The sequence below is a fragment of the Argentina silus genome (genome assembly GCF_951799395.1).
Source record: "Argentina silus genome assembly, chromosome: 16".
In the NCBI taxonomy this organism is placed as follows: Eukaryota; Metazoa; Chordata; class Actinopteri; order Argentiniformes; family Argentinidae; genus Argentina; species Argentina silus.
This window is the reverse complement of record NC_139670.1, coordinates 4,157,129-4,183,034: the sequence shown is the minus strand read 5'-3', so window position 1 is coordinate 4,183,034 and position 25,906 is coordinate 4,157,129. Positions and strand designations below refer to the sequence as shown.

Here is a 25,906-nt window from a genome sequence, read left to right as displayed (position 1 = left end):
AAAAAAACTTTTCCTTTGTAGCTACTAGCCTATTCATTTGATAAGGCCATCTCTATACTCATCACAACTCTCATCGCTAAAGAATGTTGTGATATCTAAGTAGATGGCAGCTTTGTTTGCTTATGTAGCTGTAGGTGGTTTGATATATCGCAGGCTAATTCACGTTATGCCATTTCATAATATGAATCTAGCAAGGATGGTGATTGTTAAGGAACAACTATCTTCCTAACCCTAAGAGAATCTAACCCCTTGTTGTGTTTTTTTGTTTTTTTTAGCAGGACGATGAACGGACTGGATCCTGGCACCCTGGCAGCTATCACAGCCCCCCCCTCTGCCACCCCCCCTGGCTTACTGCCCCTCACTGCCTGACAAATGTCTCTCCACCAGGCCTCAATTTACACCCTGTCTGCCCACCCCCCCTCTGCCCACCCCCCGGACCCCCTGTGCCAACGGACAAGTCTTAGAAGAGAGCATTGTGTGGACAAACAAGCCCAGACAACAAGAGAGAGAGAGATATAGAGAATACATACATGGCTAGCACTATTAAAACACTTTTCACGTGACTGCAGTCACTGCACACTCACAGGCTGCGTGTGTCCCTGACCTTCTGACTCTCAGTCCTGGTGCTTTCTTTGGTCCTCTGTGTGAGTCACTTGTCTGTATATTTTACATGTGCATCTATCTAATTTGTGTATGTTTATTGCTTGTATATAGATAAAGCCCTGCTCCATATACACACACACACACACACACACACACACACAGTGAAGGTTTCTGTAGAATCCTCTCCTCGTCAGTCAGCCTTTTCCCGATCAGTAGCGATGCCATTCCCATTGTTCAGATGAAAACAAACACATTATGCAATTAAAAGTATAAAACAGTTGGAATATCGAAGAGCAAAGAGAGGGACATTCAAATGTATACTGTTCTCACTGTCATTCAGTGCGTAGCAACATGTTTCCAGCGCCTGCAGAGGAGAGTAGAAGAAGCAGACATCTGCGTTACTGTAACATCTGTATCTACTGTAGCAGCTTTTTGTTCAGGCAGTGGAGAAGACGCCTGAATCCTAAATCCAACACTAGGCCCCACAGAACACCTTATTGCACGTGTATCAACCTGAGAGGATTGGATAGGTATGAGCAACACTGTATTGTGGAGAGTAAGGGGGAGCCAGTGCCATACTGTTTATACCTGTCCAATTCTTTTCAGATCTTTACTCGTGCCTAGATGTGGACACTGGGGGTTGATGTGGCATTCAGACACTCTCTCTTCAGTATACTTCCACCCCTATTTGTTATGTATGTCATGCAGCGTTCACTGTGTTCCACACTATTGAATGCGACCCAGGGTTAATGGGTTGGCACACATGTGCAGGTGGGTTAAATAGCCTGGAATGATTCTCCGCCATATGGGCTTGCTACTAACAACCTGTCCCATTTTACCATCAATTATTGATTGATTGATTGTGGTTTAAATCTCCCAAGTCAACCTCATATGCCTTTCTGGCCTTCGGGCTGAACTCTTGTAGCCATCTGAGGAATCGAATATGTTAACGTTTTTTGTGTCGTTTTATTTATTACTATATTCTACAACGGTTCTGTCAAAACAGCATTTATACAGTACAGGTAATATGAGTTGGCTGACAATGTGTTACAAAGGGATGATGAAGGAAAGTTTCTCCTTTGTCATGTTTGTTCTGTTCGCTGGGCTGCTCTGTTGAACCATATGGCAGTGTGTACGATACTGGTCATATTGATCGTTACTGTGTCTCTAGACATCCACTTGACTGGTGCTGCCATGTTTAGACCACTTTGCCAATATTCTTCTTTTTTTTTTTTTTGGAAGTTACAACTGCAAATCTTTCTTAATTTCAGAGTTGAGTCTTCACTGACATCACATGGATATGTTTAACTGGTTTATTATTTTAAATATCCCACAACCCTGTAAGCAAGTGTGGCACTTCATCTTGTGCAAATGTTTTCCATATTATTTTGTCAGTTTTGCTGAAGTGCAATATTGCCCGTTTGTCTGATTTATTGTGTATAGTTTTGTTTATTTATTTCAGATTCTTTTATGGCATGTGTTCAAATAAAAAGGATATACTTGGATCAGTTGACTTAAAATGTTGACCAAATAAAATATATATAAAGCCAATTTATTATCAGCTTTATTGTCTTGTTTTGAAGGGATGAGGAACCATAGACTAATAATAATGTGTATATTGTGGTCCTCTGTGGCTCAGTTGGCAGAGCATGGTGCTAACAACGCTTAGGTTGTGAGTTTGATTCCTGCAGGGACCATATATACTGGAATGTATGCACTCACTGCAATGTAAGTCGCTTTGGATAAAAGCGTCAGCTAAATGGCATATTATAGTGGCAAGTAAAACGTTGTGCAGGGCCATAGCGATGGCTTGAATTGTGGACACCGATGCCCCCTCGTGGACATATGTTGTACTTGCAAGCTTATTAAATTCCACAGAATCCAGATACAGTACAAGTAGTGTGAACTGACATCAAAGCATGTAATAATTTTAATTGAAAGTGGTGATGGAGTATCCATGGTAATCTGAGCTTCACCAAACAATGTGTTTATTATAACAAAGAGAACCGGCAGCAACAATGTCATTCATCTCACTTTCAGACAGTCAGAGGTTCAGTTCAGAGAAACATTTCACCATCCAAATCTCAACACAACACACGTTATCACTAGACTTAATTATCTGGATTCTTCATCTTTGATGCATACACTCCCCAACACCCCTTTAAATTATTGGCATGCAATCATATTCAAATTTCATATATCCTAAATGCTCAGCACTAATATGCGGATATTTGTTTCACAAGTATCAAATGGTTGAAACATTCCCTTTCAGCGGGTACAACGTTAACAGGTGAAGATTATCAACTCTGGATGCACATTATATGTTGCAGTACAATCAGTACAGACAGGAAGCATCTTTACAGCTGTACCTGATCGTCATGACTTGTCCATTCATTCCCACATCTGAAAGGAAGGCCGGTATGGTGCCTCCGGAGGGAGGGAGGGAGGGAGGGAGGGAGGGAGGGAGGGTGGGTGGGTGGGTGGGTGGGTGGGTGGGTGGGGGGCTGTCTGTCTGGTTGTGTGTCCAGCCCAGTGTCTCTAGCGCCCAGTGGGCCGAGGGTCATTGCTTCACTGGCTCCCTCCCTTCTTCTCCATCAACTCCTCCATCTGCCTCTGTCTTCCCTCCATCACCTCCAGAAGCTTGGCTTGATTACGAGCGCGTTCCTGAGCACGGATCTCTGCTATGTCCTCAAAGAATAAGTGTCTGGAGAGGGGGGGGAAAACATAAATACTCTACCGGGTTATGTCACTTTGTCATAAAGCCATATACACCTGCAAATCAGAGAATTGGCAAGGTGTCCATTCCAGGAAAATCATCTGTCATTGAATGTCCTCCAATTTATTGGATTGCTTTAATTAATTATTAACTAAATGATTTGGCTAGAATACTCAAGTGACTGCAGAATTGCCATGTACAAACAGAGGGTAGATAGTTTGCAAGGACAACACACAGATAGCTACTGAAAAGGTTATGTAGTGGACTTATGTGAGAGCAGCATTGTTTGACCGTGACAAGCTGAAATGAACATCTAGATAGACAGATAAAGGGGGTCACCTGTTGAAGAAAGCAGTGGCCAGTCCGACGACTAAGGTCCCAAACAAAATTGGTTTCGTAAGGCGCTTTACGGCGGAAAGTTGATGCTGCTTCATGGTGGGCAACAACGTATGGCCTGCCTAGCTATGAAAAATATGGACGACGTTATAAAAAAAAAAAAAGATCTTCTGAACTGTTGTCCAAAACGGCAAAATGTTCCCATTCCATTGACAGCTACACTGCACACCCCCTCCGACACACTGTGCAGTGACCTCCGCATGCGAATGATCACGTACAACGACTTCCGCCCCCTTCTTTAAGAAACAGATTGATTCTCCGGTGAATGCGTGAACTAACTATAGATTCTATAGTTCTAAAGTTTAATCATGATTGCGACGTATGTCTCGATAAACTCAAAACTACTGATAGTTTAGTAGCGACAGTTCTAGGTAAGGTTATTGATGCACGGAACATAAACTTGATGACGGACTGTGTGTTTCGTGGGACACAATTTATAGACGGACGAGTGCTTGTCAACATCCGTGAGAAACATCTGCCATCTGTAGAGCTGAAGTATGGTTGATAAAACCAAATAGGATGAAACCTCTATGATAAAATGTAGCTGAATTATTGTTCGTAAAGATCGACGTGTCTCTCGCTTCTCCTAAGTGGCTTCTGAGGTGGAATTATGTCGGGGAAAGGACAGTCCACAGGATCCGATCGGTTTGAATACCTGCAGTCACTGGTCACTGAGTTTCAGGACACAGACAATGATGGTGCGTCTCTCATTCATAGCAGATACCTGGTACTGACTATCTATGTCACTGATAATTCAGATGTTTCATGATATTGAAACGTTGCATATTTACAAGTGCTTTCTCATTTTACTACAAGGTAGAACGTTTGTGTGTGTGTGCGTGTGTGATGACTACAACAATACCTCTTAATTTGTCAGAGGCAAAAGAGCAAGTTTTGGCGAACCTGGCCAATTTTGCCTACGACCCTAAGAACTTGGAGAACCTGAGAGCGCTTCAGGTGACAGACCTCTTCTTGGACATGCTGACAGAAGAGAATGAGAACTTTGTGGAGTTTGGGATGGGTGAGTGAAGCACAAGCGAAAATAACCTACTAGTACTACACTTGGGTCACAAACTACAGTAGTTTCTGCTGCTTAAAGAGAGAGAATGTTCACAAGATGCAACACGGTTGTATCCTTTACAAACAGCTGCTTCAGTGATGCATTTTGTTACCCATAATCCAGTTTGATTTGAGACTATAATTGAATGCTATTGGATGTTCCCACCCAGGGGGTCTGTGTAACTTGACTATGGACCGGGAGTCCCGGGACCAGACCCTTCAGAGTGGAGGCATCCCCTTGGTGATTGGCTGCCTGTCCAGCAGGCGGGAGGAGACAGTCCTGTCGGCCATCACCACGCTGATGAACCTGACCACGGCAGCGTCGCGGCCCCAGACCACGGACCCCACGGTGGTGCAGTGCATGCTGCGCTTCTCCCTGTCCCAGAGCCCCCGTCTCCAGAACCTGGCCCAGGTGTTCCTCCAGGATTACTGCAGGGAGGACCAGGTGGCCAGGGCAGAGGAGCTGATGCAGAGAGACCACCAGACAGCACTGGGGATTCCTCTACCCGAGGACTAGTATGGAAACTGGGGACCCCGGACCTGACTGAACTGGAGACCCTGCCCCAGGGACTAGTCGTCAGACTGGGGATTCATAAACCCAAGTACCAGTCTGGAAACCGTCTAGAGGATAGCTGCCATATTATGCTCTCTATGGGAGTTATGACACTTATGTGTTATTAGACAATGTCTCAATGTGGGGGATTTTGTATTTCTTCTGTTTTCATGAAAAGTAGTCTTGCTTTACTATTCAGTGCCACAAGAGGGAGACAGTACCACTGCTTTGCTTAGTAGTAAGGTACAGTACAAGAGGGCAGCCAAAGGACCACTCCTTAAAGCCTTGCCTTTTGGAACAGTCAATCTCACCAAAAGCTGGTCTATATTGAATCAAAGTTGCAGTGGAAGCCTGTGCAACTGAACTGTATGCCTTTGGGTGGAGGTGGATAATAAAACATGTAGTAGTCAGCTTAGCAGTCTTGTCCTGTCAACATGACCCATTACTATGCTGCTCAGCGACATCTTCACATATGGTCTCAATACAAAGTTTGTGCTCTGTCAACAAATACCAATATGCCTTTCATCATAGTCTGAACACTCCATACACGCTGTCATACGCCTTTTGTTTTTGTAAAGTCACAAGTAACATTCAATAAGTTCAGTTTTCAAAAGGCTGTTTTCGTCATAGCCGTTAGGTGTATTCCATGGACATTTAATATGCTTTTTTTAACTTGGTATAAAAGTCACTGCCAATCCCTCAGGCTCCCAGTGTTCAGGGGCATGGTTTTCTACTGGTTCTTCAGGGCAGGGTCTCTCAGATCCAGACATAGTTAGCTACAGTACATCTGATCCAGCTGAACGTATCCTGGACAGGCTTGAGGGGAAATTGTCAACAGCTGTGTGTGTGTGTGTGTGTGCGTTAGGAATTCCAAATTCTTAACAGACGTCCACCTGCCACAGAGATCAATAGAAGAACTAAGTCCTTCTGTCCTCCAGTAAAAACAGACACACCTATGCCTGGCTTTAACATTGCAGTATGGTATGTTTTATTTATAAAAATGTTTTAAGGCAGAGTCACTAAGATTCTCTCTTTGGATCCCTAAAAATGGAATTTCATTGATAATAACAAGTGGCATTGATTTGGCATAAGAACCATCTGTAGTACATCTCTTATTGATGGCGTGGTATCAATGCTGTACTAATAAGAGATACAGTTTTGGTCTGGCTTAACAAATAAAACACAGCCCTGCATTGGTCCTCAGAATTCATTTGGCAGCTGTCTGTGTTAAGGTAGGTTACTGTTGTATAAGGGTTCACTTTTCCTGTTATCCTACACTGGTCAAAATCTACAAAACAGGTCCAAAAAGGTTCTAGAAAACCTGTACTGTAGTTCACAGATGTATTGACAGACACACTTGGCACAACACACAATGGCTTAGATTCCAGCAGCAGCTGCTTGAGAGGAGCGATAACAGATAGAAACATCTGAGACGGGAATCACAGAATCATGGAAGACGGAGTCGTCTACTGTTCCTTCACAGTCCCAGTAACTTCTCTGACTGCTCACGCAGTATGTTCTTCTGGATCTGAGAGAGAAAAGGAGCGAGAAGCGAGAGAGGGAGGAAAGAGAGAGGAAGGAGGGAATAAGAAAGGAGAGAATGTGAAGTTTTTTCGTGTCACGGTGGGTGGTTTCTCTGATCATTCAGACAGCTGGAGTGTTCCGTGACTTGACGCGTCCGGACGCCCTCTGGATCTATTCAGCAGGACCGTGTGGCGTGCAGACTGCTTAAATAGCTCACTTTCCTCCCGTCTCGAGACACTCAGGGCTGGGCCGCTCAAATGAGGCTCCATTACAACATGATTTTAAACAAGTGTCCGTTGAGTGAAAGCGGGGACCAGGGGGGGATATTCAGTTCATGCACTGGAATGCTCATCAGGCTAATTTGTAACGGGCATCAGTGGAGGCTGGTGGAAGTAGAAATTGGAGGACAGGCTCATTGTAATGCATGGAATGGAATGAGAAAGGGTGTCAAACACACATGAATGGAATGAGGGATGTTATCAAACGTGTGTTTTATTCCATTCCATGCATTACAAGGAGCCTGTCCTCCAATTTCTACCTCCACCAGCCTCCCCTGCTGTACTAACTGAGTCATTGCACTGTATCACATTTTGTGTGAACGTCACTTCAATAAGCCAAAATAAATGTATTATTATTATCAATATTAAACATTGTTGTTGTTGTTGTTTCCCTCATTTTCTTGTGTAAAGATGTGGAACATGACAGCCACATGTTAGGTTAGCTTTGAACAAGAATAACTGTTTGAGAAATTACCTTTCCTGAGGCAGTGAGCGGGTAGCCCTTCACAAACATAACATATCGTGGGATCTTGAAATGGGCGATCTGAAAACGAACAAGACAAATAGAATAGGAGTTTAAAAGGTAAAAAAACATCACACAGATTGTGATGAACACAACTTCATGAAGTTCTTGGTTGGGGGCAGAAGAACATGCTGTAGGAACATGGGGAGTGTAGGCAGCATAGCCTATGCACAGCCTACGCTCCTTGTATTCCCATCCCTCACCTGGCCCTTGCAGTAAGCTCTGATGTCCTCAGCAGTGCAGTCCCGTCCATCCTTCAGTCTGATGCAGGCACACACCTCCTCTCCCATACGCTCATCCTTTACTCCAATCACCTGAGAGAGAGGGAGGACCATCAGTAGGTTATGACCAATAGCTATTCTTGCTCTGCAGACACCCCACCCCCCACCTAACCTGGGGACTGGGAGCTCGGTGAGGTATGTGGTGCTCCACTGACAACTGACAACTGACAACTGGCACCACCCCCCACCCCCCAAGTTATCCTTCTCATCCATTTCATATATCAGTACATTGTTTTTTATGCCTCACATAATGTAGATAATAATAATAAACAGGTAGTTCACCTGTGCCTCCAGGACTTCGGGGTGTGTGTGTAGGAACTGCTCAATCTCGGCCGGGTAGATGTTCTCTCCGCCCCGGATGATCATGTCCTTAATGCGGCCCTCGATACGGCAGTAGCCATACTGATCCAGGCTGGCGATGTCGCTGCATATGGGGAGGCGTATGTTTAATTACAAGCGTATAAAGTATAAAGAGAATGTCTATATATCAATCTACGTACGGGCATGGGGAGAGGACACATGAACGGCAAATGAAGCATGAAACATCAGCGTTTGGGAAAGGACAGGAATCAGATGGCATAGGATTTTTTTCAAATCTTGAATTTAGCTTATTGTCAGGTGAACTGGTACTAACTAGCTATGTAATATCTATAGGTTTGATCCACTGGATTGTGATGTGACTCCACTCTCTCAAACACACACCCGCTCTACTGCTTATTGGTATTTTTTGTATGCTGCATTGTCACGGAACCTAGCCTAAGAATTTTACTCCCTGCACTTGTGTATGAGACTATAATCAATGACTGATGATACGATTGATCAACAGACTTGAAACTTGAAACACACCATTGTGATGTGACTCCATTGCCTCACCCGGTCTTGTACCAGCGGTCCTTGCTGATGCACTCGCTGGTCTTGTCTGCGTCCTCCCAGTACTCCAGCATCACGCAGTACCCTCTGATCATCAACTCTCCAGAAGCCCCCAGAGGCAGGATCTGCCCTGAGCCGGGATTCACCACCTTAGCCTGTGGGGCAAGTGGGGACGTTCGTTAGGTGATAAGGAACCTAGATTCTATTGTTGCGGCCATTTATGGGGATACAGATGAATATGATTATGCACTCAGCGGCTATGTGTATTGTGCTGCAAGAGAAGCCCAGACATGTAGTGTAGTAGTAATAATAATAATAATAACAATAATAATAATAATAATAAACTTCTAAGACTAATAATAATCTTCTTTGGTATAGCATCGTAGGACTAGGTGCACAGTCATTACACTTACAGACATAATTGGATGAGAAATACAAAATATAGGTTCCACATAGACACACATACTGTAGGTGGATGAGAAATACAGTAGGCTGACCTCTATGTGGTTGGTGATGCAGCCGACAGTCTCTGACTTCCTCTCCATGTTGTCCAAGGAGAATCCACAGAACGTCACAGGGCTGTTCTCTGTGGTTCCATAGCAAATCTGTCAATCACAAGAGATAAGACTCTGTTGGAGCTCAGATGAACACCGTCACTGCATTGGTACTCAGCGCCAATATCTCTACTCTTCTTTGCTGTCGAGCAGTGATCAACTGGGAAAGGGTGCACATGACGATCTAGGCTACTGTATTCTAATTCTTCCCAGTTGAGAGCTCAGGTGGACCTGACTGACAGACATGGAAACAGACAGTTTTCTGTCTGCCCACTGTCTAGTGGAGAGTTCCCTGTCAGAGCTGGACCTCAGCTGGACTTCACACACCCTGCTCACCTGAGTCAGGGAACTAGTCTGACTCAGCGTTAACCTGGGGACTGGGAGCTCGGTGAGGTATGTGGTGCTCCACTGACAACTGGCACATCTAAAAGTCAAGAGCCCAAAGTAGCCCCGATCTCCAAACAGCTGGGGGGGGGAGGGATAGAGAGAGAGAGGGGGGGGGGGGGTGGATAGAGAGAAACCTCCTAAACAAGGAGCAAAAGTCAATATTGTCAGTTGGTGAGAGTAATAAGCAGATGGAACACACTGTTATGAACTGTAAATGATGCGACTGCCAAGACTGGGCAGCTAGACAGACGGTCAGCAGAGTCAGCATCATAGAAACTCGGCATTGGTCAGCAATCGGCACTGCCTTTGAAGAACTGGAAGACCGATCAGCTGCCACAGGAGCCCATCTGTCTAGCATGTCTTCTGCCGGGAAAGCTACCGGTCACAGGTGGAAGGTGCGAGAGAACGACGTCATGACCGCGTAGAACAAAAGGGGCATTTGCAGGAGCAGCCTGAGGATTCACCTGGACATTCACCTGGACGGCCAGAAGAACGATGTTCCCGATAAAACGCTAGATTTGTTGAGTAAACACGAGATTCCATCTATCCCGAAGGACTGTCCGTTAGACTCCGATCTGAGGCCAAGGCGTCCCAGGACCCGAGCCAGCCTGCTCATGGGACGGAACGGACTCGTTCTGTGCATATCTACGGTACATTTCTCTCCCTCATCCCTCCCTCTATCGCCATCTCTTTCCCCTTCGTCTACAGTATTTCAAGCGATCAAGTCTCACATCTGGTTGGTTGAGGGTGTTGCACACACACACACACGCACGCACACGATATCACCTCCGGGTGTGACAGATTGAGAAAGAAAGTGGGCTTATAATAGCCTCCATCCTCATCTGTTGAAACCCAATTCAGACACACCCTCCCAACCTCCACCACTACTGAGAGGGGGAGGCTGACCACAAGGACGTTTATGTAACACCTCTCCCCTCTCAAAAGAGAAGGAAGTATGCACGCAGGAATGCACCTCTGCATTTGAAACCCTCTTTTTGTGGAGGGAAAAATGATCATTTCCAATTGTTGCGACTTGAAAAGGAGTCCCTACTCCGGCCAAGCATCTGGGGACCATTATGTGTTATAAAACAGTCGTACAGGAGTGGCTCCTTTCCCTCAAACCGCAGACTGAAAAACAATAGAGATGTCTGGAACTTCAAATACTGCTGTGCCACCTTAACCTCTTACCGCCTGACTATACTGTACACAGACACACACACACACACACACACGTAACATGTTTAGAAACAACTCTGAACTAAGACCATGGAACGTGGAAGGCTCCATCTCCCAACAACCACCAACCACTCAAACCAGCAGGTAAACCCACCATTATATTCAGTACATAGACAGTGGGTTGCATTTCTTCACCTTGATCAGCGAGATTACCATTTATAGTTACATTTCAGTAAAAACAATACAACAAAAAAATCAGTGCCAGCTGCCAAGGTTAAATATGAACCAAGAGATCCATTTTACATGCTGAATAAAATCTTAGCAATTAGAAAATCAGCAACATACGCTATTTAACAAAATATAAATAAATACAGTTCTGTTTACAAATATACTATGCATATGATCATATGATAATACAAGTTGAACCAGTGGTTAAATTTGATGGAACTCTCCTAAGACTAGTCTGGAGTAGGGACACCTTTCAAGTCACAACAATTGGAAACAATCATTTTTCCCTCCACAAAACGAGGGTTTCAAATGCAGAGGTGCATTCCTGCGACAGCAGAACATCCCAGCCTGTCTCCTCCTGCAGGGTTAAACTCTCAGACACTTGACTTCCTTCTGCAGACCTCTCCACGTAACACCCTGGCGAGCCCTCCGACGTTTTTTTCCTCCAATAAATGTTATAAATAGTGCTGTGTTCTGTTGACGCCGGTGCCCTCCTTCACTCAAACCCCCTAAGTGAATCTTTTTGCACGCCTCTCCTTCTCTTTCTCTCTCACTCACACACTCCCTCTCTCTCTCTCTCTCCCTACCTCCCTCTCTCGCTCTCTCTCTCTTTCACACAGGCTCACCTCTCTCCCCTTCCCTCTCTGAAATCCTCCTGCTCGCTCTTTCTCTCTCCGAGAGGTTTTCTGGTGGACTTTCTAACTGGGAAGAGGCTCATCCAGCAGTGGGGAAGAAGCTCTGAGGAGACAAACGACAAGACTGACCAGACAGATACGCGACCAAGCAAGTGGAAAGACAGACAGTGGACAGACAGACTGACGGACACCAGTCTATACCACTAGTGTCATCATCATGCGGTGTGTGAGTTTCCTATTCTTGGTGGGTCTGTGCCTCCTGGTCCTGGGCCCGGCTGCATGGGGTGCCCCGACCCAGTGCCCAGCCCAGTGCCACTGCCATGGGGACCTGCAGCACGTCATCTGCGACAACGTGGGTCTGAAGAAGATCCCGCGCGTCACCGAGGCCACGCGCCTCCTAAACCTGCAGTGGAACGCCCTGGGGAGCCTCCCCATGGGCTCCTTCAGCGAAATGAAGGGCCTGATCTCCCTGCATCTCCAGCACTGCCAGATCCGCGAGATCGGAGGCCAGGCTTTCAAAGGGCTCAAGAAGCTCATCTACCTGTACCTGTCGGACAACGAGATCACCAGCGTCAAACCCGGCGCCTTCGAGGACCTGACCGAGCTCACCTACCTCTACCTGGACGGCAACCGCATCAGCGACCTCCCTAAGGGGGTCTTCTCCCCCATGATCAACCTGTTCATCCTGCAGCTCAACGACAATAAACTCCGGGAGCTGCGGCCAGGGACCTTCACCGGGGCCAAGGACCTGCGCTGGCTGCACATCAGCGGGAATGAGCTGAGCACCCTGCAGCCGGGGTCTCTGGATGACGTGGAGAACCTGGCCATCCTGCACCTGGACCGGAACAAGCTGGGCGTCTACCCCAGCCTGGCCATCAGCAAGCTGAGGGTGGTGGAGGAGCTGAGCTTGGCCAAGAACCCCCTGAGGAGCATCCCTGACAACGCCTTCCAGAGCTTTGGACGCTATATGGAGAAGCTGCACCTGGACGGCATGGGCCTGGAGAGGGTAGGTCTCTTGTGTTGTTTTGAGGGGGAAGGGGGGACTGAATAAGTTAATAACTTATAAATAAAGGCGAGTTGAGATTATAGAAATGTAGGTAAATGACACGGTAGAACGTGCAGAAATGTGGTAAATAATCATATTACCAAGTAAGACTTTCATGCAGAGAAAGTAACATTTAGTTAAATCTAACAACAAAACACAGCTTTATAGCTGGCAAATCATGTTTATACAAAACTGTATGCCCGTCCTAAAATGTCTGGCCACTCTGCGGCTGGGGAGGTTGTCTCTTTGTTTGTTTGGCTTTTGGCTTAAACCATCTTGTCCATATTTCACCCGTTTATTTACATGCATTAGCTTGCTACCACGGGCCAACTCCACCCTTTCCTACAGCCAACAGTCGTTCCCCTACAGAACACTCAGTCCCATGGTGATAGCCACGGCCCCGGGGAAGGTGTAAAATGTGAGGCGGTTTGGTAGATCTGTAACATCCATCACCTCATGAATGACCATTCAGATTTATGGGGTGGCTGAAGAACTGAGACAATCTTTATGCTTCGGTCGCTGCGCTCTTTCCTCCCCGTCTGTCTCCCTGTATCCTAATGAGATCCCTATGGTGCATCTAATCCACCCAGTGGATGCTTATGGGAACTTAGTAAGCAGGTTATTATGGGATGCGAGCGAGTCCCATGTGCTTTGTATCAGGAGGATGCACATGTGCAGAGGCCAGCGGGTCCTATGGCTGTTGGCAAAACAAGAAAAACAGTCCTGGGCTTCTAGCCGAGCCCTCTTTGATCATGGCTACTGTGTGTGCTGTTCTGTGCCATACGCCATGGGTCAAAACAGGACATCCCCAAGATGAGATGAGACCCACCTGAGAGTGTGTGAAGGTCAGGAATGCTTTTGCACAGAGGGAGAGGGGATCATTGTTCTGCTCTAGGGGTAGTGTACCCCTATTGCGTCATGTCTTGGTTGGTGGTAATTCTGTCCAGGCAATATGCTGATGAGTACAGCTTGAACATAAGCAAAGGCAAAGAGGTGGGATGGCCAGGGACCCCCTGAAATAAAATATTATATACCATATATCGTATCATGGATCATATCTCACTGGGATAGACTTGCAGTAGAATTAAATGTAAATGGGGGTGAGGTTACCTGCTATTTAAATTGGGAAGAGAGAGACTATGTTACGTTATTGACGGCACATGTACCTCTATTGACGGCATATGTAAATCTTCAGCATATCGGAGATTCCAAACAACGCCACGTGGTCAAGTGACGTCATCTATACCGCCTAAACACACCGCAAGTTAAGGAGCATGATCCTCAGCCCAGACAAACACCCCCATTGGGGGCTCAAAAGGATAGCCCAAGATACCCTTGAGCCATAAATGCCCTCATGGGGGACGCTAGCCATGATTATGGTTCCTGAGGTCCAGGCTGGTGTATGAGGTGGTGGAATGCCTCATTAGACTTTGAGGCTTGAAGAGGCTTTTCAGAACTGGTTAAGACTGGCTGACTGACATTTATTTACAAAAAAAGAGAGTGATATCATGTCATGGTCTCTATGGCAACTGAACTGTCCAAGTCCAGGGAGCAACGCTGATGTATCGACAGACTAACACTTCACCTTAGTAACCCGTAACTTACTGTTAAAAGCAACAAGGTGAAATGATCACTATTTCCCCTCCATTGACCACCTCCAGTCAAGGACTGTGACCAGTTGGAAGGATACCATTAAAATGGCCTTGGGATTTATCTGAGATGACAGACACATATTAAAGCTTTTCAGAGTCGCAATGGGCACAATATCTTTTGTAGTGTAGATACTCAGTATGTCTACTGTAAGACTACTGTCAATTTCGGCATTCTATATTCCCCTCCCTGTAATTTTGTCCAATATTTGAGCGTACTCATGCTACAGTACAGAGACGTCCACCGAGGGGAAACTGTAAAATAACAACCCTCTCAGACTGTACCTGTGTGAGAGCTTGAGAAAGCAACGGGAGATGGTGAGGTTTTGGGGGGGATGGTTGTGTGTGTGTGTGTGTGTGTTGGTGTTTTTATGTGTGTGTGTGCTTGGGGAGAGTAAAAGCCTCTTTCCAGTCAAGAGAGAGGTATTTTTAGGAGTTGTTTTTGAATGCTGGCCCATATCCAAGCATGTCCCAGCCTAATTATTACACAAGTGTTATTTTCAGCCCTGTGTGTTTTTTCCCCCCTGGTGGGCGTGTCCGTAAACAGGTCAGGAAGGGTTAGGAGACAGGTAAATAGAGGCAGGGTGTTCCTGGAGCCCATGAAGAGGGGTATTTTTAGCCTGCCATCGGCCCCCTCGGCTCTCAGGTGAATGGACAATCAGGCCCTTTGCAAGCCTTTCCTGGCAGAGGAGAGGAGAGGCGAGTGGCTCGGAAGAGAGGGAGACGAAAGGAAGAGAGAGAGAGAGAGAAAACGAAAACAACCCCGGCCATATACTGGAAGTCATCCATCTTCCATTGCCTCAAATTACCAGAACCCTCCACCTCTCTGTGCTTGCGTCCGCAGTGGAAATTTCCAAAAAGACTTCAACAGCCTCATCTCTTATGGACTTACATAAGACAACCCTCCATGCTACCCCTCTCCCCCCCATCCTCCCACCCCACCCCTTCTCTCACGCCTGCCCCCCAGACCTCCCTCCTTCCTCCTCCTCCTTCCCTCCCTCCCTCCCTCCATCCTTCAGTAAGAAGCCAAACTTGACACGGGGAAGAGCAGTTCATGTTGCACCTCTATGAAGTTTCTAGCGGCCTCACAGATGGATATGAAGTCGGGGAGAAGGCGGGGGTGGGGGCAGTGGACCAGGTATGAGAGGAAGCTCTCATGTCCCACTGACTCTGGGGCAAAAAGAAAAAAAAAGAAAAAGAAAAAAAGAGAAGATGAATATCCTCGGATACGAGGGATAGGAGGGATGAGGTTGTGAAGAAATTCTGGAAGGAATGAGGAAATTCAACATTCAGTGTACTATACTGTAACCTGACTGAGTGTGCCAAAATGATATATTGGTAGAACTGACACTTTACATCAGAAAGTAGTATTGTATTAAGTAGATACAAATGTTCAATGTTGGATTGAACAACAACACTATTTGCTGGTGTCTGTGTGTGTCTCTGTGTCAGTGTGTGTGTGTGTGTGTTAATGTGTGTGTGTCTCTGTGTCAGTGTGTGTGTTAATGTGTGTGTCTGTGTGTGTGTTCCGAATGAACGCGATGGAATGTAACAGAAAATAAATAAGACTCGAACAGAATAGAAAAAGAAAAATGGAATAGAAATAGTAAAATAACAGGATAACAATAACACCCCTGTATCTCCATCTCTTCCTCCAGTTCTCTGACGGTGCGTTCAATGGTGTGACAGCCATCAAGTCTCTGCACCTGGAGAACAACAAGCTCAAGTACCTCCCCAGGAGCCTCGAGTTCACCACCATCACCAACCTCACGCTCTCCAACAACCTCTGGAGCTGCACCTGCACACTCGCCCCGCTGCGCAGGTAGGCAGCAGCATGTTCACACAGTATAAAGCTGTTACTAATATACATATAATTGAATAAATAACATATTATAAGTGGTTACAGGGTTACTTTCCCAAGGCCCCGACATTGTACTGATTCCTCCCCAACAGACGGAGAGACTCCAGATGATAAACAAACATGTTTAGTCTCCGAAACTACCCAATATTGCTCGTCACTCTCCTCTTACCGAAGCCCCTATACTTTACAGGTGGATGGACTCCAGCCGCCAACGCCCTGACGCGCTGTGTACCTCCCCACCCCAGTACAGAGGCAAACAGATCAGAGACAGCTCCGCCTTCAGTGGCTGCAAAGTCAAGACAAAGAGAGCCAAGAAGGGAACGCGCCATTAAACAGGTTATATCATCTGACATACTGTATCAAATCCGGTCAGGAAATGGACAAAAATCAACCTCGTCTTAAATTTGTCCTCCCCTCAGCCAACTCTCTCAACCCTTACAAGCCAGTTTAGATACGCCATTTAGCTGACGCTTTTATCCAAAGCGACTTACATTGCAGTGAGTGCATACATTTCAGTATATATGGTCCCAGCGGGAATCAAACCCACAACCTAAGCGTTGTTAGCGCCATGCTCTACCAACTGAGCCACAGAGGACCGCTGTGATCAGTATTACAACTAATTTCCAGTATTTGAAACCTTATAGAATAATCCTAATAGAATAATCCATTTTTAACAAAGGCCTCATAGAATAATCCATTTTTTAACGAAGGCTTCAAGTCCACATATCTGCTGGTCTCCCTCTGCTGGCTTGAGTGCTCAACTGCAAGGTTCAACTTAGGCTGAACTTGTAGGAAGGAATGCAGTTGTGGCACTGTGAGTTGGGACAATAGTATTTTGGATTCAGAGAACACCACTTGAGGTTGATGGTGGTTTTGGACGGACCGTTCTAGCTTGCTTTTCCTGTCCCATACTTCTCTTATTCCTCTCTTCCTTCCCACAGAACTAAGTCCCATCTCCCCGTCTGTCTCTCTGTCTTTCTTTCTGTCTTTAATTCTGTCTGTCTGCTCTTTTCCATCTTGGCCCTGGGCTCCAGTACAGCATGTCCCGGTCAGAGGGTGTCCTGGAGGAGGGCAGGCTGTTTGACTTGGCTGCTCTTCCTGTGTCTTTCCCCAGGAGAAGCTGAGGTGAAGGAGGCCTGTCCAGGTGACGGGTGGCTACATGTGCAGTGAGAGAACGCTAACGCTAAATGCTACACCCAAGACTGTCCATCTAAATATCTGCCAAATATCGCAACACAACATGTACATACCGGGAGTGATACATAACACAAACATAACACACAATACATACACACCAAAAAGCTTACATGTAAAGACAAGGTAAACAATTGTGTACAAAGACACAACATACTGTAGACACAACTTAACACTGACACACACACACACCCACCCACCCAACTGCTGAGGAATTTGCCAAGCATCCCAAAACCAACACTCAGGCAGGCAGCCATATTTGCGCCCCCTCCCTCTCTCCCCCTGACGCCAGTTTTACACCCTCACCTCTCAGGACCCCTACCACCTGCTGCCACGGCAACGCCCTGCACCCCCCCCCCCCCAGCCCCCCAAACAAAACCTCACAAATGGAATGTTCCAGAGGTATTTATTGTGGGTCACCTTGTATTTATTGTTGGTCACCTTTCAGCTGGTAGTGTCTCACATCTCCTGTGAAAAACACCTCCGGAAAGACACGTGACTGTCAAAAAATGACCACATAGACATAGCTTGACCTGACCTGACCTGACCGACCCATTCTACTTCTTCATCACAAACTCTTGACCCAAGGCAAGCAAACATAACACAGCACAGGCGGCGGAGGAGGACTTCCTCCCAAAGACACTGATACGAGATGTGGACAGTAAACGTGGGCCAGAATAGTGGGTCAAAGCTGAACAGGAACAAAGGAGTGGAAAAAGACGAAAAAGAGGAAAGTGGACTCACCCAAAGTGGACTCACCCAAAGTGGACTCCACTTCTCCAGTGGTATCTTTCTTTTAAGTCTTCTGTATGCAATAGATTCTACAGTACCCGGATAAGAAACGTGTAGTGGATTCAGGTCAGTTAGTATAGTAGGGTAAATGTTAACAGATGATAACAGAGACAGGACTAGGTGGAGATCAGTGAGGGAGGCTGGTGGAGGTAGAAATCGGAGGACAGGCTCATTGTAACGCATGGAACGGAATGAGGAACGGTATCAAACGCGTGTCTGTGGAGGTAGAAATCGGAGGACAGGCTCATTGTGATACAGGCAATACATGGCAACGCGTGTTTGATACCATTCCTCATTCCCTTCTATCGTTCTCCGACAGGACTCCAGGTGGCAGTGGACGAGGTGGAGATAGATGGAAAAGGTGTTGTCTTTGAACCTTTAATGATAGGTGATTTAAACATTTTTCATGCCTATTCACATCCCTTGCTGTGGCAATGCTTTGTTTCATAGTGTACAAACAACAAATACAAACACCAACACATACAAGCTGTGTGACATAATAGATACGGTAATTGATTTACATTGTAAAATAGTTCAAGGAGCAGCAGGGATCTAGAAGAGGGGCATACTGTCGAGTCAATCGATCGGCTATAACAGAAATATTTCCCAAAACTCTGTGTTGACTATTCAGCGTCTTTAATCACATTCTTTCGACTTTTGGAGGTGGTTAACTTCTCACATCCAATAAACATTAAAATACATAAAGTCTGGTCTCGTTCCTCTTGATTCTAGAAATCCAATGCAAGTAACTATTTTGTGTCTTTTTTGTGTCTCTGAAGTGTTCTATCTACTCACTGTCACTGTCTCCCTCTACAGAACAAATGCATGAACTGCACCTCTGAAGCGAATGTCACAATACTGTATACTTGTATTCACTCTACATGTACTGCTTGCATATTTTCAAGACAATCACAGATTTTGAGAAGCAGAAAACCTTCATGTGCCAATTACCAACACAGTTTGACCGGAATGGGAAACTCATATTTCTGCCTGTGAGAGCCTGTACTCACTGAGAGCTGCTTGATGTCCATGGCAGAGATGACCTTCTTCACAACCTCAGGAGGACATGGGGAACCCGCCATGATGCCTGTCACACAACAACAAATCAAACACACATCATCCACGATATACATTTACAATCCTCAATATCAACATTCTCCCCAATGACCGGTCCTCCAGGACCCCTGGGTATTCAGGTTGTCATTACCACTGATCAGCAAAATAAATTAAAAAAGCAGCAAAATAAAAGTTAATAGTAGATAATGTTGATAATTAATAATAATGTTTTATAAAACTATTACTGCTGCTGCTACTACCACCACCACCATGTTAAATTAAGCTGATGTTAGGAGTCTCGAGAAGAGAAAGGGATTTGTTGACTTCAGAGGATTCTGTCTCACCTCCCTCCACTGATGACAGGTCATATTTGGCCATGTCAGGCTGACGCAGCATATCTATATACATGGTGGGAGTGCCGTAGACAAACGTACACCTGGGAGGGGGAGAGTTGGGTAAACCGCAGAGCACACAAACTCAACCCAAACCACACAAACCCACCGCAAAGGACACAAATTAACCACAAAGCACACAAATTAACCACAAAGGACACAAACTACAGCAGAGCAGACAAACTACAGCAGTTTACCATGACAGAAGGCATCCGTTAGTTCTTAAATCACACATCAACCAACAACCAAAGGCAGTTGGGAATAAGAGCATTGAATTGAATATGATTGAATCAACTTGAATGAAATGTTTTCTGTGTATTTGATACTTTCGCAGTACCTCTCACTCTCCATGGCTGCCAGGTTGGCGCGTCCGTCGTACCCAGCAGAGGGGTAGACCAGCGTGATGCCATGTACAGCCATGCAAATGCCCCCGCCAACAGAGCCGAAACAGTGGTACATGGGTACAGGCAGGCAGACTTTTACATGAGGCTGAAGGAGGAGGGAGGAGGAGGAGGGGGGGGGGGGGGGGTAAGCAGAACAGTGTAAGTGCATTTTAGCCCACAGTCATTTGTTGAATTCCAATTCGACCCCTAGACCCAACCAGTAAGCCCTCATATAATCTGAGAGGATTGGGATGAGTGTAAGCAATATATGGTAATAGCTTCCAATCCTCTGAGAGCTAAAAGTGTGGCTAGGGGCTGGAGGATAGGGGCTGGAGGCTAGGGGCTGGAGGCTAGGGGCTGGAGGCTAGGGGCTGGAGGATAGGGGCTGGAGGATAGGGGCTGGAGGATAGGGGCTGGAGGATAGGGGCTGGAGGATAGGGGCTGGAGGCTGGGGGCTGGAGGCTGGAGGCTAGGGGCTGGAGGCTAGGGGCTGGAGGATAGGGGCTGGAGGATAGGGGCTGGAGGCTGGGGGCTGGAGGCTGGGGGCTGGAGGATAGGGGCTGGAGGATAGGGGCTGGAGGATAGGGGCTGGAGGATAGGGGCTGGAGGATAGGGGCTGGAGGATAGGGGCTGGAGGCTAAGGGCTGGAGGCTAGGGGATGGAGGCTAGGGGCTGGTTTACAATTCAGACAATATGTCATGCTTCCCTGGACACGCACCCTCCAGTGGTAACCCACGCGCCGCCCTATGAAGTAGGCATTGTTGACGATATTGTGATGGGACAGCGTGGCTCCTTTGGGGATCCCTGTTGTGCCCTGATTTCAGACAAATAGACAGGTTATCGAGGGCAACACATGCATCTTAACTGGAGCTGAGCCTTTACAGTATGATGGAGAATAATATATAGTACCAGTCAAACGTTTGGACGCACCTTCTCATTCAATGGTTTTTCTTTATTTTTTATTATTTTCTACATTGTAGATTAATATTGAAGACATCAAAACTATGAAGGAACACATATGGAATAATGTAGTAAACAAAAAAAGTGTTAAACAAACCAGAATGTGTTTTATATTTCAGATTCTTCAAAGTAGCCACCTTTTGCTTTGATGACAGCTTTGCACACTCTTGGCAAGGTGTGTCCAAACTTTTGACTGGTACTGTATACGAAACACAGAGTGGTGGCAGCTACATGCAGAAAAGTAAGCCTAGTTTGACATATATATATATATACTTTTATCCAAAGCGACTTACATTGCAGTGAGTGCATACATTTCAGTATATATGGTCCCAGCAGGAATCAAACCCACAACCTAAACGTTGTCAGCGCCATGCTCTACCAACTGAGCCACAGAGGACCACAAAAAGACCCCCGAAAAGCAGGTCCATATGCAAAGTAAAGCCAATGGCCGTTTTCAACAGTCTTTCTATTGACTTAACAAAGGCCAAGTTTGCGCTCTGCTACACCAGACCTTTCGCCCATTTGGGTGTCTGGGAACGAGACTAGGGTGAGATAGGTCTAAAGTAACATCACCGATGTGAACTGGATGTTGATGGGGTCGTCGAAGCAGAGTTTCTTCTGCAGCTCCTCCAGCTGCAGCAGGTACTGGCTGCTCCCTGCCTGCATCACGTCCTCCAGGTTGAAAGACCCTGGCTGACGATTGTCTGTCATGATCACAATCCGGAGGTCTGGGAGTCTGGGTGGGGGGTGGGGGGGGTGGTGGAAGCATTAAGATCAGAGGATTTGAATGGCTGGATATGGTTTCACCATCACTAAGTGTACAGTTAATGAACGCTCTGTGAGAGTCATGACTATGGACATCATATACCCATCATATTGTATGAGTACCAGATTGGAATTCAATTCATGAATGGATTTTTTTCCAAATGGGTTTTCAATTGATCCTCTGAATGTACTAAGTTGATTCTGAATTGACCCCCAACCCTGGTACATCCAAATATCCACTGCAGTCCTACCTTTTACTCTTGATGGCTCCTGGACTGGAGGTCTCCATCTCTGGACAGATCTGTCTCACCATGTCACCGTACCTCTGGGTCTTGAACTGGGTCGGACATATGATCCCACTGCATCTCACCTGGGCCAGAAGATGCATAGAGGTTATGCAAAAAAAAGTTTACTATATTCACCTGTTCACATTACGATTACATATGATGATGATGATCATCATCATCATCATGGTATTGCACCGCAGGTTCAAAAAAGGTACATTACAAAAACACACACCAATACTTCCAGTTCTTTCACTAATCTCCAATTCACAACCAGGAAGAGGCTTCATATTCCACTTCTTTGTTGGTTTCACCTCTCAGGTTACTGTTCCACCCGTTGGGGATACTGTACAGTAGCTCATGGACAAAAAGGCAGGCTACAAACCAGTGATGGCTGGAGAAGATAGAAATCGGAGGATGGGCGTGGCGTGGCGTGGAATTGAATGAGGAATGGTATCAAACGTGTGTGTGTGTGTGATACCATTCCTCATTCTGATCCATGCGTTACAACGAGCCCGTCCTCCGATGTCTGCCTCCACCAGCCTCCACTGCTACAAACAACTGTCACATGACCCACCTTCCTCAATGCCACCTCCAACTCCTGCACCTGATAGGCTGGGTTCAGAGACACCTGTCAGGGGACAAACATGAAAGACATTTAAATGCTGAAACATTCTAAACGTCCTCCCAAAAAGACTCCCCCCCCCCCCCCCCCTCCACCTTGCCTCCAGTACCAGTGCTTACCAGTATGATGCCAGCCTTGGCTGTGGCAAACTGGAACAGAACCCATTCATATGTGTTGGGTCCCCACATGCCCAACCTCTCCCCTCTCTTCAGACCCAGAGCCAGCAGACCTGCAGCAGCCTGGACCACCTGGTGATGCATGGGGATACATTAGCCCTGACATGTCTAGCCTCCATACATGTCTGTCTGTCTGTCTGTCTGTCTGTCTGTCTGTCTGTCTGTCTGTCTGCCTGCCTGCTACTACTGCTACTTCTGCTGCTACTGCTACTGCTAATAATACATTACATTTATAAAGTGCTTTTCATTATACAAGAATAATTTTAAAGTGCATAAAGTATAAAGGTGAGCCATCGCAGGGCTAGGGATACATGGGAGCATAGAGATGCAATGGTGATCACAGGAGAGCTAGACATTACATGATCTACAATGGTACTGTATGGACTCTTCATGAGAGCACTGGGTTATACAGCTCATAAACTGAGCAACTGAAAGACACACACAGTTCAGTCGAACACCAATGAATGAGGAGTCCACAAACTTCCATAACATTTCACAAGGGAGAAGAGGGGACTGATGGGATAGGGATAGGGATAGGAATGCAAAATTCCATTCCATTCCATTCCATTCCATTCCATTCCAATTCCAGTTCCATTATGAATCACTTCCAACACGCAACCGAATGAGAGCTGCAATGAGGCTGAATTAAAACACACTGAGCCGAGCGTATAAAACTCTTCTCGATCTCTGAGTGAATGTTTAACTAGTCAAGGTTTTGCTGCAGTGTCAGGGCTGATATCAGTTACTATTCACACTCAAGAGGAGTTTAGTTCTGTCTATGGCCGGCAGGTACAACCGCCTGCCATGAAGTTTGTTGACACATCCTGTTCACAGAGAGCTAACACTGATAATAGGTAAGATCTCGCTGGTCACATAACTGATTTGAACTTAGCCCTAGTTTGTATTCATAATTGTGAGATGAGATCTCATAGCATCACTTTCGGTTAGACTTTGGCTCCTCCATCACCTCTTCCTGTTGCCTTTACCCCAGAACTCTAATCACCAGGACAGAAAGGCACCGTGCATTTTCCTTTATACAAAGCAGCTATCGCATAGCACAGTGGCAGCAGTGCAGGGAATGTTTAAACAAGAAGAACGTGTTTTTCCCAATCACTCGATCAGAAAGGCACCATGCAGATTGTTGGATACGACTACTAAGTCTCTGCTTAGGCTCAGGAGGGGAAGAAGGCTAAGGAGGGGTAGGAGGCTGAGGGGGGGGTAGGAGGCTAAGGAGGGGGAAAAGGCTAAGGGGGGGTAGGAGGCTAAGGAGGGGGAAAAGGCTAAGGGGGGGTAGGAGGCTGAGGGGGGGGTAGGAGGCTAAGGGGGGGGGGAAAGGCTGAGGGGGGGTAGGAGGCTAAGGGGGGGTAGGAGGCTAAGGGGGGGTAGGAGGCTATGGGGGGGTAGGAGGCTATGGGGGGGTAGGAGGTTAAGGGGAGTAGGAGGCTAAGGGGGGGTAGGAGGCTAAGGGGTAGGAGGTTGGGACCACTTTGGTACTCAGCAGTTTTGTGTACCCCCTGTGTAAAAAACAGGATGTACACCCTACCACTCACATCCTGTTGGAACTGTGAGAAGGTCTTCCTGATGCCATCCTGTACGAAGACCACGGCGTCTCTGTCTGGCCAGCGCTCAGCTGCGGCCTGCAGGCTGTCCCCAACTGTCATGGAGAGCAGGGAAATGCTGGAGGTCCCGTGGGCGTAGCTGGTAGTCAGGGTGGGGGTGCTGGGGGGGCTGTCCACGTGGATGGCACTGGGATGGGAGAAGAGGGGGAGTTCGGGGGGGAGAGAGAGAGAGAGTGATATATAGAGAGTTGAGTTAGACAGAGAGAGTTACAGAACCTCAATATAGTCTCTATTGTATTATTGTTTGAGAAGACTTCATGCATTACACAGTTGGTAGCATTTACAGTCAATGGGAAAAGCTGTGTCAATGTGCAGTCTAGTAAGAAGGGCAGATGTTAGCCTGGGAACTGGGAGAGCGTCTGGCTAGGAGGGGGAGGAGCACATACTGTAAGGGCCAGAGGCAGAACATGCGTTGGTCATATAAGGCTTTTCCAAGAGAGGTAACACTAAAGCTGAAATACGATATCCCTCTTCATTTTAAACTCAGTTTGAAGACAAAAAAAAAGCTTTAAAAGAAATAACCCCACAAAGCCAAACACAAGCATTTTGCATAAAATGTACTTCAAATATAACATTATTAGATTTACCATTTTACCAAAAATGAAAGGGCTAAGAGGTAAGATACATCTCAAATTTAAATGATGGGCAATACAAAAATGTAACAAATCGTCATCCTTGTGATTGCGCAACTGTGCAATCCAATGCGGGTATTTACTCACTGAAAAAGTTTGCTTAATTCCAGTCTCTAAACTTCTGCAGCACACACATACCTTTGGTATCCACAGACTGAATGCATATTGCTTATAGTTTAACATGACTAGGGGACGTTGTGTAACCACTTTTGCAGGGGTGCTTTTTAGCGACAACTGGAAACTATGGGAAAGGTTTGAGGAATGATTTAAAAACGTCGCAAAATGCTGCTTTTACGTTTTCTTTGCACAAGGGATCACCATTTCTCATCACTTCTCCGCGTTGGTAGGCTTTACTTACCAACTCCCTGATGCAGGCAAACAAGATCTCCATGGTCTTTGCAGAACTTTCGATGTCTTGGAAAAAAGGATATTCGTCCTAAGACACTGCGAGCCAAAGACAATCCTCGAAAACATGACGTGCAAAATGTACCCTAAAATAAGCGCATACAACGCTAAAAATCTAATGAAAATGAAACCAGCGACCTGTCCTTCATCCAAGATATGTTCAAGTGACACGTCGAGACCAATGCATTTGTGTTATAGTTAACAGCAGGTGAACCTTAATCCCGAGTTCAGGGTTACCGTGCGCTAACGCCTCATTAGCCACGCTGGACCTGTAGGGGACGCAAA

At 46.3% G+C, this 25,906-nt stretch overlaps 4 protein-coding genes across 7 annotated transcripts in view; 3 read left to right on the top strand and 1 right to left on the bottom strand.

The window, feature by feature from the left end:
* ndel1a (nudE neurodevelopment protein 1-like 1a) overlaps positions 1 to 2,148 on the top strand; it is a gene marked incomplete at its 3' end in the record, with an annotated part of 14,832 nt that extends 12,684 nt beyond the window's left edge. For 2 of the 3 annotated variants that reach the window (XM_083687841.1, XM_083687842.1), the window contains one exon: positions 276 to 2,148. In XM_083687841.1, coding sequence (XP_083543967.1) covers positions 276 to 369 — 94 coding nt within the window. The other variant, XM_083687840.1, reaches the window with a different exon arrangement.
* A 2,068-nt stretch (positions 2,149 to 4,216) lies between these two features.
* armc7 (armadillo repeat containing 7) lies at positions 4,217 to 6,061 on the top strand. 2 transcript variants are annotated; one of them, XM_083687850.1, is made up of 3 exons: positions 4,217 to 4,413; positions 4,602 to 4,736; positions 4,945 to 6,061. In XM_083687850.1, exons 1-3 carry the CDS (start codon positions 4,326 to 4,328, stop codon positions 5,289 to 5,291), a joined length of 570 nt encoding a protein of 189 aa, XP_083543976.1. In that variant the 5' UTR covers positions 4,217 to 4,325; the 3' UTR covers positions 5,292 to 6,061. The 2 variants fall into 2 exon arrangements, with proteins under 2 accessions (XP_083543976.1, XP_083543975.1); XM_083687849.1 differs by having other exon boundaries at positions 4,593 to 4,736.
* A 211-nt stretch (positions 6,062 to 6,272) lies between these two features.
* Positions 6,273 to 25,875, bottom strand: acsf2 (acyl-CoA synthetase family member 2). The gene is made up of 16 exons (XM_083687828.1): positions 25,575 to 25,875; positions 24,516 to 24,711; positions 22,909 to 23,037; positions 22,742 to 22,795; positions 22,132 to 22,250; positions 21,689 to 21,851; positions 20,874 to 20,969; positions 20,110 to 20,261; positions 19,725 to 19,816; positions 19,335 to 19,411; positions 9,301 to 9,408; positions 8,807 to 8,958; positions 8,216 to 8,357; positions 7,856 to 7,966; positions 7,605 to 7,673; positions 6,273 to 6,855 (listed from the first exon to the last, which is right to left on the bottom strand). The coding sequence occupies exons 1-16, from the start codon at positions 25,688 to 25,690 to the stop codon at positions 6,805 to 6,807; spliced, it is 1,827 nt and encodes a 608-aa protein (XP_083543954.1). The 5' UTR covers positions 25,691 to 25,875; the 3' UTR covers positions 6,273 to 6,804.
* Positions 11,776 to 17,895, top strand: chad (chondroadherin). The gene is made up of 4 exons (XM_083687839.1): positions 11,776 to 12,789; positions 16,136 to 16,299; positions 16,529 to 16,674; positions 17,453 to 17,895. The coding sequence occupies exons 1-3, from the start codon at positions 12,001 to 12,003 to the stop codon at positions 16,668 to 16,670; spliced, it is 1,095 nt and encodes a 364-aa protein (XP_083543965.1). The 5' UTR covers positions 11,776 to 12,000; the 3' UTR covers positions 16,671 to 16,674; positions 17,453 to 17,895.
* Positions 25,876 to 25,906: the final 31 nt, after the last annotated feature.

Bases quoted from the DNA above. Each gene is read 5' to 3' on its own strand.
- armc7 (XM_083687849.1), top strand. From the start codon at position 4,326: ATGTCGGGGAAAGGACAGTCCACAGGATCCGATCGGTTTGAATACCTG. The intron at 4,414-4,592 runs GTGCGTCTCTCA...TTAATTTGTCAG, and splicing joins TCAGGACACAGACAATGATG to AGGCAAAAGAGCAAGTTTTG. The intron at 4,737-4,944 runs GTGAGTGAAGCA...GTTCCCACCCAG, and splicing joins CTTTGTGGAGTTTGGGATGG to GGGGTCTGTGTAACTTGACT.
- chad (XM_083687839.1), top strand. From the start codon at position 12,001: ATGCGGTGTGTGAGTTTCCTATTCTTGGTGGGTCTGTGCCTCCTGGTC. The intron at 12,790-16,135 runs GTAGGTCTCTTG...CTCTTCCTCCAG, and splicing joins ACGGCATGGGCCTGGAGAGG to TTCTCTGACGGTGCGTTCAA. The intron at 16,300-16,528 runs GTAGGCAGCAGC...TATACTTTACAG, and splicing joins ACACTCGCCCCGCTGCGCAG to GTGGATGGACTCCAGCCGCC.
- acsf2 (XM_083687828.1), bottom strand. From the start codon at position 25,690: ATGTTTTCGAGGATTGTCTTTGGCTCGCAGTGTCTTAGGACGAATATC. The intron at 22,796-22,908 runs GTAAGCACTGGT...GTCCCCTGACAG, and splicing joins CCAAGGCTGGCATCATACTG to GTGTCTCTGAACCCAGCCTA. The intron at 8,959-9,300 runs GTCAGCCTACTG...CTTGCCCCACAG, and splicing joins GCATCACCAACCACATAGAG to GCTAAGGTGGTGAATCCCGG.